The following is a 17,547-nucleotide window of genomic DNA, read 5'->3' as shown; positions in this document are numbered from 1 at the left end:
TTTTAAATGATATAATTAAATCAATTTACTTTTCAAGGATATAATTTTTTTTTTTTTTAGCTGCACCTGTGTTTTGCTTCTTGACATGTATCTTAAATCATTTTGGCTAAGGTGAGGACCTTTAATGTTAGGGGTACAGAAAGGATCTCAAAAAGTTACGGGATGCAAAGATTTGACCTTAGCGGGAGAAGCAGCAGAATTTAGGAACCAGCTTGTGATGCAATTAATTCCCTTTTCTTCTATGTGCCCAACAGTGCAAAACAAAATACATTTTGCTACTTACTCCCGATCGATAACCAGACAGGTGACTGCCTCTGCTGCAATGACATTAGCTGTTCTTATGTCCTCCCTGGAGAAAATAAAAAAAAAGAAAGAAGAATTAGCCTTTTTGAAACAGTCGTGCAAATAAAAATCAGCAATGCCATTATTAAAGCTCTCCGCTTTTATCATTAAAAGTTTTGTTACAACTGTGGCAGTGGACACAGTTCACAATTCTTGTCAAATTTAGCTATATTCCCTCTAATTTAATGTGGCACGCGATAAAAGCATCACTTGCAACAGACATCCCACATCCCTGCAGGACAGATATTACTCTTTATCATATTTGAGACCGAGTTCATCTTCCTCTTCAGATGAGTCTCCCCAGTCACATGAATCTTCCGAATCCGAATTCCAAGAATCCATCTTTCCCTCTGGAATATTTTCAGTGCATTAAGAACCACAACAATATGTTCTAAGTTAGAAGCAGAACTGAGCCAAAGGGAGCCTTCCAACAGAAGACATCTGTGCTCTTTCATCAAAAAAATTCAGTCCAGTTGAAGAGCTGTCAGATCTGTTACAAAGAGTAGAAATGCAAAAAAAAAAAAAAAAAAGGGAGAAATTCAGATATTGTCCCATAAGCAGAAAACAGAATTCCCTATCTTTTCCAAAAAAAAAGAAAATGAAAATGGTCATCGGTAAGGTCATCGGTATGGTTTAATTTCCAGCAAATCCAAAACTAAAACACATGTTGGTCCTGATTGTGAGGGAGCAAATTCAATTCAGCTGAAGTGCTACCAGTAACTGGTAATCTCTGTCTCTGTTTGCTGTGAACTCCCAGAGATAGAGCGACCTATTTCAATGAACAGAGGTGACAATCCCTCTTCATGCCATCTCTACTGCCTCTGCTTTCCCTAGTCCAAACACACTCATAGGCACGGCCACCCACACCTCACCCCTCGCCCCCAAACACACATAAACTCTGCCTCAGACTTTCTGCTGACCCCGTTGAAAAAAGGTCACAGCTGGTGAGGGGAACAGAGTTTGAAATGTGAGGACAAGAGTGAAGAACAGAGTAAGAGGAGAGGTTGGCAGCCTTTGACAGGGAGTAAAGGATATATTAACAGACAACCATGCACGTTCTCTAGCTATCATAATGCCCACTCTGGTATATTCACCTCTGATAAGCTACTGTGACCTGCATCCATGATCTTAGCATAATACTCAGCATAATACTTGGCTTCCTCACCTGTAACACAATTTAAATTACTGTGAAAAAAACAAAAAGGGTGACTAGAAATGCAAAATTGGGAACAATGCAAACAATGAATAAAACTGTCATCCAGTAACCAGTGGGGTTTTTTTTATTTAACTTTCTGAACAATGCAACATGGCCTGGGGGTTATTAAATAACAAAACTAAATACGTAAATATAAAAGTTTACCTATCTATTGTCCCTGCAGGGTTCGGTTGTTTCTTAAGATAATTAGAATATTTGTATCTCTGTGATGTGCACAGTGTATAGGCTATGCTCAAGTTGGTGTCTGATTCTCATAAAATTATTTGGTGTAAAATCAAAGGGCACCTTTAACAATTTCTAAATTATCTGAACTACATTTCTGAATGGGAGAAATACATGGAGGATCTACATTGTCCACTATTCATGTAGAACCCGCCACTGGTGACATCCCTTTTTTTTTTTTTTTTTGAAATTCCAACATATTGATACGAAACTCAATTTACCACTCACTCACATACAAGCACAACCACCCACACACATCCACCCACACACGCAAACACACACTTCACACGTCTTTACTTGTCATAATTAGCAATGGTTCTACCCACGATTGGTTATGCAAATTAATTGTCTTCAGAAAGTGTACCCTGGGGACAGAACAAAACAACGTAGCACATAGGGCTGTCTTGAAATTGTGTTCATGCGGGCATGAAACATCCTGAGGAGACCATGAGAGGTTCATATTACCAGGAGATTTTTACACCTGTCCCCTGCTGCTCAACTGCAGATGAGGAAAACAACACTGGATCGCCCTGGCACTGATGCTGGCGATGTTCTTTATGAAATATAATCCCGAAACAATATCTGTCACCGTGACTCATTTGTACACCATTGAGTCTAAGTCAACCTCGATGGCTTTGAACCCGTTCATTGAAATGCCTTGGGAAGGTGACGGACACACTTGCACAAGAACGCAGTACGTCAAAAGCAGCTGCGCGCTGTATCCGAAATGCCCTTTGGAGTCATACAGAAGCTTGTGGTGTGGATTTCCACACATGGCTGCAATGAACATTATAATTGGACAGTGATCCGCTGTCCTGAAACCAGGGTTGTGAAAACAGTGCACACACACAAAAACTGTAGAGTGGAAAGTGTATATCTGGTCATAAGTGAGGCAAAAAAAAAAAAGACGATAAGTTGACTGAAGAAGATTCGTGGTTGTTTACCAAAATATGTACTTTTGCAAACAAAATGAATAAAACCAGTATAAAACAAGATTTTTATGTAATATTATTGGATTTTATCTATAACAATTATGTCTACATAGAGATAATCTGTAAATATAAAATAATGTGACTGCAGAAATTATTAGAGCTGCAATTTTTGCTTCAGACCTTTATTCTTTACTCATTTTCACTGTGGCTACATAAGAAACTTTCATCTAGAAGGTCATCGTGTTTTGTATTGTGTTTTAAAGTTGCACTGTGGACTGTAGCTGTATGCACGTAATTATGCATTTTAACATTCTGCATATGTCTAACTTTACACAATACTACATTCGCTCAGTACACATATGCAAAAATGGAAGAGCCCTACCTAAAATTGAAGGTACATGTCTTTGAGCCATTACTCCCCTTGTAAAAATCACATTGTGCATAAACAAAATCTTTTTTTCTGTCAAACAGGAATAACTCTAAATATGTTGAGTTCAAATCTTTTATTAGATTCCAACATTAGATGAAAACATTAAGGACTCACTCCCTGTTCAAAACTGTATTTCAGCAGAAAAAAGCATTTATAGTTCAATACCAAACTGAACGGTAGAGTTCTGAATATAATTCCAGTGTTATTATCATACAGTAAACATTCCTGTACAGTGTCTGTTATCATGTTGCAGAGGCATGTACTGCAAACAACAGCAATGTAAGCAAATGTCTACAGGACTTAAAAAATATTTGGTATGTTTTAGACAAATGTTTAACAAGCAGGGATTACATACAAGGACATAAAACAGGAATGTAAATATAAAGCATGAACAGCAGAAGACAAGAATGTGATTTATAAGATGGGAAGAGTTGGAGTGAAATGAATGAGATAATTCTATACAGCTGTGCTAACATCTTTGATCAATGCATTTTGTGCTCCAACCAAAACCCATATTAGGAAACGTTAGCAAAATTGCACTTGCGCAACACGACTGCTAAAAATAAATAAATAAAGAAAAACATTCAAATTCCACCTAATATTTTGGTACAGCACAATAGCAGTACCTCTACTAGCAGGTTCTGGAAAGAAAAAAAAAACAATACAGCAACTAAAAAGATCTGTGCCTGCTGTCCTTCGTTATACCAAGGTAAACTCTAAAATGATATTCCTAATAAGCATAAACCAGAATGAAATTATCAGAATTTAGAAAGCTAAAAGAAGCAACTACTTGATAGTCTGCAAATCTAACTTCCAGCTTCTTTTATTTTTTGATTACAGATAGATTGGTCACGAATGCAAAAGCTGCAAAATGTGTTATTTTGACATAAAGAGTGTTTGAATAAAAAAATAATAACTTGGCTGACAGAGGCAACACACGAACACTAACACTGGCTGACGGTAATAATTAAAGAGATCGCTGTTGTTGGTCTCCGAATGTAATCTGATATCGCATTTCTGTCACTGAGATCAGCAGACATAGACAGTATTCACTATGTGGATGTTTTAAGGTCAGAGATTGTTTGAAGTATTGACACATATATTGTGAAGCCAAAATTTCACTCTTCTTCCTGACAGAAAATATGAACGACTACATAAGCTGTAAGATATTTCAAAAGAGCCCACCAACGTGGATGCATTTCATTTCCTGGAACATGCACCTACTGGGATGTATACATAAATATCTACCGTGGTATTCGTTCAGGGTTATACATAGACATTCTCAAGAGAAAGTGTGTAATCCATTATATCTTCTACTGTTTCCCCACACCAGCCCTCACAAGAGATTCAGCTGATTGCATACATAGCAGGAGAATAGACTTTGACTTGTAAATATGTTGTTCTCATAGATCAAAGAGCAAATCTTCAAAAAGACAGAAAAGCTGGTGAGTAGGGGCTATTGAGTTTCATGAGTGAGAACACAAACAGTTAACTCACAATTACAAGGATGGCCCTTTGGAAGAGCCCTCTGATCAAAAGCTTGTTGCAAAGACGGCCAGCATCTCTAGCATTTGAATTTCCAAGACATGTTTATCTATCAAAGGTGGGGTTGAATGCGCTTATCTTATTCAAAATGCTCAGTCAGAAAATACGTTTATGATACTCAGATGAACACAATATGAAGGAGATGTTGGGATAGAAAAAAAAACACTTCTTCTTCTTGTTTCTTCATTAAGCAAACTTGGAGGAGCCCTTAAGATGCTTTGAAAAGTTGGCAGCACAAGACAGCAGTTGATCTCTATTTTGTAAAGTAAATATGATATACGATATAAAGTCATATTCAGCTAAATTTAATTAAATATTCATTCTGATGAGGCTCATTTCTTAGATGAAGAACATTTAGAGAACAACATTTAAGCAGGTAACAAATTATAATTAAGCATTGATTTTTAAAAACTGGCTTGATGTAATATTCTTATTCTACATGTCATGTTTTCATTAGCTGGATGCTAAAAATATCATAATTAATAAAAGTTTTAAGACATCAGTCTGTGTAATTAATCTATAAAATGTGTTTCACTTAATCAAAATTAACTTTTCAATAATATATATATTTTTTTTAAAAGATTGGGCATATTATATCTTGGAGAACACATTATCCAAATGCATTCAGTGGTGTTTCTATGCCGCTCGATAATCATATATAGCTATGCTATCAAACTGCAAAAATCGCCCGGTGGAGTGGAGTGGAGCCAGGATCATTGCTGTCCAGTTTTTGGCCTAAGGCAGAGATGCTTTGAGATGCCCCATCTATCGCCGAAAGGGAATGACCAACAATATTTGTCAGTGCATTTCAAGGAAAATGAAGGTTACTGGAGACAACAGATTTTGAGTGGAACTGCAATGAGAAAACAAGTGACGTAAAATGAAATAAATGCAGCAATGTGGATTGTGATCCAGTTTGGATCACACACACCACTCATCATATAAACTGAATAAATTAAGAGCTGCTGTTTCCACATGCTGTACTTGTTTGATGAAAACCCCTAGGAAAAATCCAAAATGTCTGACTTTACAAAGGCAGCTGAACCATATAATCATGACAGATTTTGTTTTCTTGAGGAAGATTAATGAGGAGGAGATTACTGAAACCAGAAAACCCTCAAAGTTAGCAAAACGTTTTTGCATTAAGTAATTTTACATTAAGAGACTGTAACTCTGTCGGTCAGAGAAAATCATTCTTGAAGCAGGAAAAATGTAACAGCTTGAACATGAGATCATCTCTCATGTCTGTTGCTTTTGTATTTATCATGTTTCATAATTTTTGTTGGTTAAAAAGCACTATACGGATACTTTTACATTGAATAACTGCATGTAAATATGCTTTGCTGTGTTTTTACAATAGTAAAATAATATTGGTGATTCACTTTGGTGATTCTTCTTGAAAATGTTGCTAAAAGGACAAACTTTCATCAACTCATCCAAGCTGAGACTTTTATAGTTTTATTAATACCAACCTGCACTGAGGACATAGTTTGATTACTGAGGTAGGTTCTGTTTCATTCTGTAGATTAGTAGATTAATTAATTAAAAAACAGATACAGCTACATCTCTTGTGTCAGGAGAAATTTGTCAAAATTCCAGCAAACTATTCTGAGATACCTTTGCAAGGATTTCCTAAATGTGTTACCCAAGTCACAATCCAAAACAAAACTATCAGATACCAAGGAAATAACATTTCTGATTTAAAAATTCTCTAAAAATGTTATTTTCCATTGATTTTTCTAATCCTAGCAGATCTAAACAAGGAGTGGAGAATGGTTTATTTTAATACAGTCTATGTAAATATATCATTTTGACTGCAGTACTCATCTTTTGTCATATGCATTTATTTCAAATGTACACAAAAGCAGTTGCAGCAAATATCTAAATTTACATAAGATGTGGTAAAATGACAGAATTAGCATTGTCTTGGCTTAAGTTTTCTCTTTTGGTTTGCATATTTGCGTTATTCCCTCTGCCTGTCTGATATTTGTCTTGCTTTCTGTCCCTCCCTTCCACTTGATTTTGGTTGCTGATTGCAGTCATCTGATTCTCATTTACCATCAGTTGTTTTGTAGAGATTCTCATTTTTTGTTCTAGATTAGGGTCGACTAATTCAAGATTTCCACCTTTTTGACAGCCACTTTGCTATGTTCTTATCAAACAGCACATATTACAACTCATTAATGTATAAAGATCACATTTTTATATCTAACATAAAACTTCCACTTGCACCAGATCATGTTTCATCTGACTCGCATGCATTTTAATAATCAGCCTACTTTATATCCTGCAGTCATTAGTTTTTAGCATATGGGGAAAGACTAGCCATCTGTGTAGCTCCAGCTGTTGCCAGCTCATTACTTTCATTATCTCCAGGACTCCCTGTAAAATTAAACACTCGTCTGTTTTACAAAATCATACATTGAAAATCTTTCCTCCTTCTCATAATTCTGCTTTAGGTTTGTCGTAAGTTTTTTTTAAATGTTTTTTAAAGACAACATGAACGTTTGAAATTTGATTGGCTACAGATCTTGCATTCAGTGGCCACCAGATGGCGACATGTGCATTTATTTTTATAATGGAGGCTATTTCTATGAGTGCGTATCTTATGATTCTGCCTGACTAATTACAGATAAAAACCTGAAATTACGCTTTGCCTTCAAAATCTATGTTTGGGTAAAACTTTAAACACGGAGAAGCAACGTCATAACAGCATTAAACAAAGTGGAGAAGGGCAATACCACTCCTGGCCCTGGACAAAGATCTTCAATACCAGACATCGTCTGAATTTATTTATTTATTAACAGGGAGTTGTTCTCTGGTGTCCAAATGCTGAAATAAACCAAATGTTAAACAATGTATGATAGTATTTTCATTCATATAACAGATCTTATTGACATAGGCATGTGGAATGTTGGATGTCTTGCTTTATATCTGAATATGCTATGCATTTTTCTCACAGATACAAAATGCTACCTTTTATTAGAATCAATAATAGTGAAATGTTTTGTAGGAATGTCCATTACAGATACACAAAGAGAGAAAAAAATCATTGCAGTAGTCAAGGGCAGCATGAAGATGTATTTGGTGGCAATGAAAAAAAGAAGTGAGAAAAAAGAGAAAAGATTGTCTAAATAAAATTTGTCTTTAAATGGGAAACATAGGGCCATGTATGTTTTCTGTTTATATTAAGTACATACAAACAGAAAAAAGAACTAATTATTTACTATAAACATCAATAGTCCTTTTTTTGCTCTTAGTAAACACACCATACATTAGTGAGGTCATGCTAACTAGATGGCTAATTTTTGATATAATGCCTGATTTTTACTGATGTAAAAATGATTAATGTTAGCAATGAGTTTGAAAATTAAGCATAAAGAAGAAAAATAGCTTTAAGAAAAATAAAAAAAGAATGTGTTGTTGGCAAGGTTGTTGCTCATTAATTTTTTTCTTAATCATTTACAAAAGTTTACCATGTTCCTTTAAAGGCTCCCACGTACTCTGGTGTACTTCAATCACCTCAAACTCGAAGCAAACTCAATTTTTACAAACACAATTCAAAAGCCACTTACAGCATGAACGTCAGAGAAAAATGTTGCTTTAACTATAGTTCTTCGAGAGAAATCTGAACTGGCTGAAGTCTGTATTGACAGGTCAAAGTTGAACAAAATCGGCAATCAGCAGTAAACCCTTGATCAACAATTCTCTAAAACACAACATATTATATCAAAGATTTTCAATGTCAACTTTCATTGAGGCAGTCAACGCCACTTGATTTTACATCGATGACTAAACTGTTCACTGTTGTTGCATCTCATCAGGTTGATTAGCAGATGAAGATTCTTAGACCAGATTTAACATCATTTTAATCCCTGACTGAGTGTTATGAGGCTGTTATACACTCTTCTTTTACAAAGCGAAAGTGAGAAATGTCAGTTATTGCTGGATTCAAACCAAATCTCACTCCGTCTTTATGATATCAGCCTTTGCTGTACTGGATTTTAGGATTTCCCCGACGTGTCTCTCAATCAATAACGCAGAAGACTATTCTTTTGTTTGTCTGACAGCTTATGAAATATAAGAACATTTTAAAATGGATGGTATAATAAGTACTCTATCTATTAATAGTGTAAAGAAAAGTGTACCTTGCTAGACAGTAATAAAAACAAACATTTGGCAGGTGTCAAATAAAGAGAGTTGTAGCAAAAATAAAATGTAAACAAATTGGAGTCTATTGATGATAATTTTAAAATGAAAAATGCTAGTACAAACATTCATATCCCTCATCCTAACCTAAAGCAGCAGTCACCAACAAGGATTTGTCCTGTCTCCACTGTTATTCTCCCCCATGTACCAATGACTAGAGCTCTGGGAATGTACATACCAAACCTCTCAACTCATCGTTCATGGCTTCAGCTCTATCTTGATGACAACTGTGTCGCTGCATTTGGCCAGTGAAGCTCACTCATGCAGTGAACTTCACACAGGAAATGTGATTAGCCCGCAGTAGCTGGTTTACTATTACAACAGGAAAAAGTTGTTCATTGGTTTCAATGTCTGGTCAGGGGCAGCAATGAACCCAAGCTGCAGTTTGACTTCTGCATATTCCATTGTACATTATCAAAGAACTGAACAGTAATGTGACACACCATATGTAGTGTAAAGAGGCCAGAAATCAATCAACTTTCTCAATAAGAGCTAGCAAATAAATCTAAAGCTATAAGTGTCTTTTTGATTTTAGAAGTAAGTCACTGGATAGTTTTTGGATGATAGTAATGAGCCAATGTGTTTTTCTCGGCAGGATGCTGGTCATTTTGGGCCATCATCAATTTCTACCTTGCAGTTTTGATCTTTTTGTACATATTTTTAAAATCATGGATTTAAAGAAAATTTTAATCTGTCCATACCTAATATTAGCTAATGTGGTTATCTGAATCTAATATTTACAAGCAGGAAAGCAAAGAGTTAGTTTAGTAGAATTAGAGATCATAATCTGTTATTTGTTATACAAGTCAACTGGCCCAAATGGGGGATCAGAGTAGAATTTGTAATATCAGTGATCGGTACTTACTGATAATACATTGCATTTAAGCAACTTTATGAATACTTTATGATATCAATTATATATCCATAGATACCAAATTAAATAAACTGTTACAAGTATTGATAATCAAATGACTACTTGTGTATATGAAATAAGATGTTGAAAATTGGTGAAGCTGAAAATTAACCCTGAACCCAAAGTGGCTGGTGAGAAAATGTTATTTCCCACCTGTAACAGCACTGAGTTTATAGTTTTGCAGCGGCTTATGCAACTCAGGCTGATACAATCAGAACAAGAACCTGAGCACACATAAAAGACTAGAGACATGACAGTCGAACTTTTGAAGGTAGCCTTCAATACAGCTCCTCCTGATAATATCCACCAGCCCTATGCAAACTCTGGAGACAAAGTTTCTGGTTCCATTTATTTCTCAGTGCCTGTTCTAACATTCACTCCACCTTCAAAAAGCCTAGCAGAGCATGTACTTTCTGCTGAGGAAACCCAGCCGACTCCAGGAGTTGTTAGTGCTTCTCTACATTGCACTCATAGTATCTGTTCTGTCACATCCATCACAGACTGCAGCCAAAGAAAGGACAGGAATACGTTTTAGAATTTTAACACAAAGAACTACAAAGAAAACCAATGGGGCACTTTACTATTTTCTCTCAAGAAGCAGGAAGCAAGTCAGGAAAATACTTGGCAACATATCAACAGAACTTGCAACTTTAATGTTTTTTGCTTATGCCAAAAAGCCTTGAGTATAAAAAAGAAGCACAGATGCAACTTGTTAGTCCTCATTTTCAACAATACTGCATGTCATCAGTTGCCATGTCTGACACAACTAAACACTGATGCACCTCGACAAACACCTGATTCTTAGAGGAAAAATTTAAGAATGAGTAGGAATTGGGAGAATGGGAGAGTTATTAGGTACAATCTTACCCTTGCAGTGCCTTCTCCCCAAACCAGTCACCTTTCCCTTGGCTGTGGAGGAATACAGGCTCTCCGTTGGGTAAGTCTTCCCTGGTCACATTAACCTGCCGAAAGAGGGACATAATAGGAGGAGAGTAACAGGTAAGCAGGGTGTAGCATGAAGAAGGTGGGGAAGATCTAGACTGAAAGAAGTCTTGCAACTAAAGGAAGATAGGAAACATTTGATAAAATAACTGCAACAACATAAATTAATATGAATTGTTTTGTTGGTTTGATCACACTGAAAAACATTAACTTGTCTTTAAACATATTTTCTCACAGCCAGGTATTTATCTTCATGGTGCAGGAGTTAAGAGGTATTGCTAACTTCTTTATCAGCTAGATGGCACATATGCAATGACACTCTGCATTGAACCAAAGACTTACAAATTACAGGATTGGCACTTGAGTACATTTTCAGGGGAGCGGATGGAGATGATTGTTTCGCCTAATGAAGGCTCTCGTCTTCATCCATTAGGTGTCGCAACATAAATCCAGCAACAGCCTGCTGGAATGCAGTGAATAGCTGATTGACAGCCTAATTACCCGTGATCGTGTATAATCCTGTCGTCGCAGAGGAAAAGCAAAGAAAGAAAGTAGAGGAAGTGAAAAGTGTACACCAAAGAAGTGGACTGCATCTGTTTCAGATCAGAAGGTGGTACAGGAAGGACAGAAAACCCAGCGTTTGGTTTACAAAAAGCTCTTGGGAACCTGTCACCTAGAGAGTGGATCCTTGGTTACCAACATATTTTCAGTACTACGGTTTGTCCTTTGGACAACTTGTGTGTAATTTTTCAAAGCAATATTAACAATAAAACTCAATCACTTAATAACTTTATAGTTCAATATGTGATTAAGCAGTGTTATTATTATGCAACAGCGGTGACATTTCATCTAAACTTGCATTGATTCTGAAGCAGTGGCATGTATATGCTGGGCATATGTCAGCTCAGAATTGATGCTATGAAATCTTTCATTTTTCAAATTTTGGCAGGGGACCACAGGGTGGAGCATTATTTATCTGAGACAGAGTATGTTCTTTCACCATTGAAATGCAAGGCAGACAGATAATGTTGTAATAGGGGCAACAACGTATGCACAGGCTAACGGGCTGATTAGTAAGCTCAGTGTGTGCTCTGTACCAGTAAGGATTGGACTTTTTAAAGTATGCTGTAGCCCAATGTATACTGCTTGTTTGTGGAAGTGTAAACAGTACGTGAAAACTCACTGCATGACGGATAGAGACATTTGTTTAACAGGACAAGATGGAGTGATGCAGGCCAAATGTTTGTTAGTGTTGGTGTACCCTCTTGTTATGCCGTACTGCACAATTTCAGGTACAGTTTTATATCCAGATTGTTGGGCTCCACAAGCAGAATATATATATATTTTTTTTTTTTCTACATACATACCATGCTTTAAGCTCAGTGGGGCTTTAATTAAACATGTGGAACCAGTGAAGGCTTTCTGCCATTTTTTGTAATTAAAATGTTGTGTTTGGTTTTGCTTCGGATCTATATGTATCTTTATTTAACTGAATTAAGTTGGTGTTGGGCAATTTATATTTTAATTCAATCTATTTTTTGCTGCTATAAATGTTATAGACAGACGGATGGATGAATGGAAATTTTTATTTTTTTCTGGTGTATCTATCAAGGCAACAGCTCAAAGCAGTCCTGTGTAGCTCTAGATTTCCATCGGAAATTTATCTTAAACTGGGAACGTTTTCAAACATTTCTTCTTGAAATCTAATTCTAATGTCAAGTTTGTTTCTTGACGGTGACATCCAGCCAGATGGATTTGCTGGTTTGTTTCTGATTTCCATTGGACAATTTTTTTCTTTTCACATCTCTCTTTGGAACTCAGAAAGAACATTTTAAAATTATCTTCAGTGGCTGGTTCCTGCAAAGAGAATGAAATCACTACAGTTGAGCTGGTGAAAGGTGCAAAACAGACCTGAGTGCCGGTAAATGCACAGTAAACAAATTCCAATGCAAGTGGGTGGAAAGCTGTTGAAGATGAGCATGACCCACCCAGTCACAAAATAAAGAGGAAGACCAGTAGGCAAGTAGAAAGCCCTCCCACAGAACTGACTCCATTGTGAAAGCCAGTGTTGATTACCCAAAGGGGAAATCAAAGTGACTCCTTTCCCCTTTCCAAATACTCCCATCACTGCTGCAAAGGGATGATGAAAGAGGCAGCACTTTTCCCTATCCGCCAATCTGAAGATGACTGATGATAGCAAACTTCCATCCAAAAATATTACGCCTTCACTTCAAAGATTGGCATCTGTTGCTGTGTTTTATATGCCTGGATGCCTTGACTTGTGATGAGGACTGTCTTCGGGGTATGGATTGGTGTGGCTGTCCTCACCTTTCCCTTGCTGATAATGAAGAAGGTGTCGCCTCTGGCCCCCTGTCTGATGATGTACTCTCCTTCTTCATAATGCGTCTGTCAGGGAAGAAGACAAAAAGGTGACATACTTAAAAAAGAACTACTATTGAAAGATAGGAGAGTAGGCTATTAATATATTCATACATCAATAATAATGTTTTTTATCCCTAAAATTAGGTAAACAGAAAAAAAAAAACTGGTCAAAGCTATTGCATCTAATATGAATGGGAACTTACTGGTTCAAACCAAGAGTGAAATAAATCAAATAATTTATTTTCTACATCCTTGGTATTCCTGGACATACTGGAAACTATTTCGGTACAAACTGGGTTTTGACATGTCCATCAGTCAACCACATAGAAGATGAAGGGGAAAACATCATATGTGTGAGAAAACAGTGCCTGGCTTGATAAAAACCTTCAAAATGTCTACAGAATTCCTGTAGGAAAAACTCAGAAGTCAAAGCTGAACAAAATAAAGCAGATCAGACTAAAGTAGAAAAGTCATGTGAAATCACAACAAAATATTATGCAAATAAATAAGGCTTTATTCCACCACAGGTGACAGCTATGAATCACTTTGTTTACTTTATTAACTGTTTAATAACCAAATAATCTCCAATCTAAAAAAAAAAAAAAAATCACCAGTAGTTTAGACTTCATTAATATTTAAAGTCTTCTTGAATTAGTAAGCAAATCAGTAATAGAAAAGGTTCAAGCAGAACCTTTCCCATCTGAAATGTGAAAAATAAGTATTTTCAGCATAATGCAATGATACTTTCTGCTTTACACACTATCCTGTTTCCCTTTAGTCAAGGTCAGTTCAAGCTGCATATGTTTGACTGATAAAATTAAAAAAGAAAAAATTAGCAAGTGGTATTGCCATAAAACAGAGTTTCTCAATTCCAGTGTTCAGGGACCACTGCTCTACATGTTTCCCTTCTGCCATGCACCTGACTTGAATAAGTGGGTGATTAACAGTCTTCTGCACCACTTGATGGAATGCAGGGAAAGTCATGCAATCAATTCAATCAAGTGGTCACATTTAAAATATGCAGGCCGGCGGTCTCTGAGAACGAGAATTAAGAAACTCTGCCTCTGGGATAAGTTACAGTGCTGAAGTTATTAAACAGCAATTACAAAAAAATAAAAAAATAAAAAATATTATTTCCTCCCCCATTGCATAAAATATATACATATGTGTGTTGCAAATTAAATATATTCTTGAAGTTATAGTAAATTTTTGTATATTGACGTTTACATTTCTCATTAAGTAATTAGTTCTTCAGTACTGAAATACATCCACACTTACATTTAAATGTTGGTTGAAATAACTTCCAGCACTAGGTAGTATATACATTTTCTCAAACGTCTGCTGCTTGAAGGGTAAAGTAATGAAGGTAAGTTGTGACACTTTTAATAAAACACGGAAAACATTTTTGGAGCATCTAGGCAACTCACTTTAAAGTTCTTTTTGATCCTGCACACTGAGAGCATAAGCAGTCACAGAAACGCTTTCCTGAGGTTGACTACTTGACATGTTTCAGTCTTTGTTTTACTAAAATATTTCACAACTTGTGAAATATCTTGTAACTGTTCCTGAGAAACTACTGAGATCAACAGCTCCTGTTAGACCAAATTACCTCACACTGTTAAATTTATGTTTTATTTTCCACACTATTTGAACCTCACTTTTTCTCCAGAGTGCTACATGTCTGATGTGCATTTGTGAAAACACATGATGTTTATTTTAGCCCCAATAAATAGTTTTCTCCAAAGCAAGGGAAACATTCTCATTCATTTTACTAATTAAAACACATTTATGTGCTAATCAAAACTAAATGAACGACTAAACACATGTTTATAGCTTCACTTTAGTAGCACCATTTGATTTATTGTATCATATTAAGAGCACACCTTTGATAACACAAAATAAAAATTAATGGTAATTTGTCTAAGCACTTCAAACAGAAAACTGGATCAATTTGTATACCTTATAGAGTTTTAATTACTTATAAACAGAAAAGCAACTAGAGATTTATTATTTAATAAATGCTATTTCTTAAATAGATATTTGAACAGAACAAACACACAAAAAAACAAGTAATCTTAACAAAAGTGCAGGCTGATCGCCACCAAGTCCTGTTGAATTGATGCCGTAATTTATGCAAAAGGAGGCCCACGTATTGAATAACCATAACTTTCAGAAGTCTGATATTTTTGTTTAAAATTTATTATGCAATATTGGAAATTTCTGAGACTCGGAATTTTGTTTTAACCATTTAGAATAATTTCACTTTAAATATTTTACACTTTGTTTATAATTTAATAAGGGACTCTTTTGCATGAACTTCCAACAATTTATTTGCCTCACTGTAAGCATTAATACTCATTTCTAAATCTAGAAGTATGTATTTGTGTTTCCTCTCCAGAATATTTCTGGGAAAAAATATCAAGCAAATCTAAGGAAGAGGATTAGGGCCAGGGCCACATTTGTGACAAAAAGGAGAACATTCTTGGCAACTAGTGTTTCTTTGTGTTTTTATTTCAGGCAGGAATTATTCACTATTCATTAGTATTTGAAACAATTAAGATCAAATAAACTTAAAAGCAAGCATAGTTAATGTTATTTTTATTACAGTGTTTTTATATAGGACAAACATAAAATATCTCAATCTGCATTTAAATTGCATTGTCATATGAAGCAAAATCTTTCTTAATTTTCATGAAATCTGTGATTGATGCATACATCACGCTAATCTCTCCATCAGTGTGAAGTAATGGGAAAGCAGCAGTGAAAGCGACTGATGATGCTTTCCTCAGACCTCACACTTCAGTAAGAAAAGAAAAAAAGTCATTATAATAGGATTTAAATCATAATGGATGCCAAAGTGAACCATTGAATGAAACACAAAAAACTGACTCATTTTGCAAAGCTTGGTTGAAAGTGGAATGACGTCTGTCTGCAACATAATTGATTCCTGAACAGATTAAGGACCACCACCTAGTTGGTCTGCAAATTAGTTCAACATCACCACAGCAACTAAGTAACAATTGCACTATCTTCCATTAAACAATCGTAATAATCCCTATACTGCTTTCAACAAGTAAACATGATCAGGAATTAGATTTTACTCTCTACATAAAACAAAAGTGTGAATTAAAATCTGCCAAGGTAAATGTAAGACTTGTGGGTTTTAAGATAGATGGATCAGCTCCATACCTCTTCAAGGACATCAGCAAGCTTGCTCAGAATGTCTTCCTGTAGGTCATGAAACGTGGGGACACTGCAGAAGAAAAAATGATATTTTTTAACAGGATAGTATAAAATTCTAATGTTTTGTCATGTGTATTTGCCCATTAATCTACTTAGAAAGTTGCAGTTAAATAAGTTTAATTATCGGAACTCCAGGACTGTTGTTTTACATAATAATGTGTGATGCCCTCACACAAGGACCTAGGAAGATCCTTCACACTCTTTACTCTCACTCTCATCAAAAACTTAAAGAGAAACTGTCAGATCACTCACTCAACTGAAAGGAAAATAATTTACAGAAGCAAATATTTTAAACAACTCTCAGGCTCGCTGTCCTAGCAACTATGGCCTGAGGTCATATTGTGTAAAGCAAGAGGTCTCTAAGACCTCAATTTTGTAATTCTTTTTGCACTCCCAGGTAACTGTGGTAACTCATGACGCAGAAGCACATAAATCTGCAGTCAAACAGAGAGTGAACAAATAAACCAGCAAGGGGATTCTGCCAGGAAATATACGTGTTCTGTCCAAAATGACCATTAGAGCAAAAGTGTAGTTGTTCACTATTGGCAAAGAGCAGGTCTTAGGAAAAGTTCGCTTTGGACAGTGACAGGCAAACCATTTCTAACAACAGAATTATACGGCAGAGATTAATGACCACATTTTAACAAAACAGCATCACACTGGTAATGCTACTGTGTGCAGGTGGTGATAAATTTGGATGTGGCTCTGCCACTTTCCAGAGAGGGAAGCTTCAAGTTCTGATTTATTATAACAAAGTATAGCTCATTTTGAATGAGGATACAAAGACAGCATAATGATTTTTACCTTTGGACCCTATCTACAAGAGAATGGCTCCAAAAGATAAATGTGGGTGGGTGGAATAACTAAATCCAAACGAGGTAGAACACTTAAATGAAAACTTTACTTGAGAGATGGAGCACCATTTTTGATGACAGGCAGAGTTTCTGCAAGGTGCCTTCTTTTGATAAAAAAGGAACAAAAGAACATAGTGTCTGAGACTTGGGGTGTATTTACAATGTAAACCCAGAAGAATATTTGTTTTCCTAACTTATTACAGTTAATCGTTGATATCAAAGTACCCTACATGTGTTTGGAATGACATTTTCAACTTTTTCTACAGATTTTATACATATACAATCTGAAGCCATCCATGATTTGGTCCATGAAATCA

General features: G+C 35.8%; 1 protein-coding gene across 3 annotated transcripts in view; it reads right to left on the bottom strand.

The window, feature by feature from the left end:
* The window catches only part of LOC122842979 (cGMP-dependent protein kinase 1), a 95,826-nt gene that overhangs the window by 14,317 nt on the left and 63,962 nt on the right, over positions 1-17,547 (bottom strand). For all 3 annotated transcript variants that reach the window (XM_044137329.1, XM_044137328.1, XM_044137327.1), the window contains 4 exons: positions 16,323-16,386; positions 13,080-13,157; positions 10,677-10,771; positions 284-349 (listed from right to left, as the gene is read on the bottom strand). In XM_044137329.1, the coding sequence (XP_043993264.1) occupies positions 284-349; positions 10,677-10,771; positions 13,080-13,157; positions 16,323-16,386 (303 nt within the window). The remainder of the gene's footprint in view (positions 1-283; positions 350-10,676; positions 10,772-13,079; positions 13,158-16,322; positions 16,387-17,547) is intronic.

This window comes from Gambusia affinis, linkage group LG13 (genome assembly GCF_019740435.1).
Source record: "Gambusia affinis linkage group LG13, SWU_Gaff_1.0, whole genome shotgun sequence".
Lineage (NCBI taxonomy): Eukaryota > Metazoa > Chordata > Actinopteri > Cyprinodontiformes > Poeciliidae > Gambusia > Gambusia affinis.
This window is presented reverse-complemented; position numbering and strand designations above follow the sequence as displayed.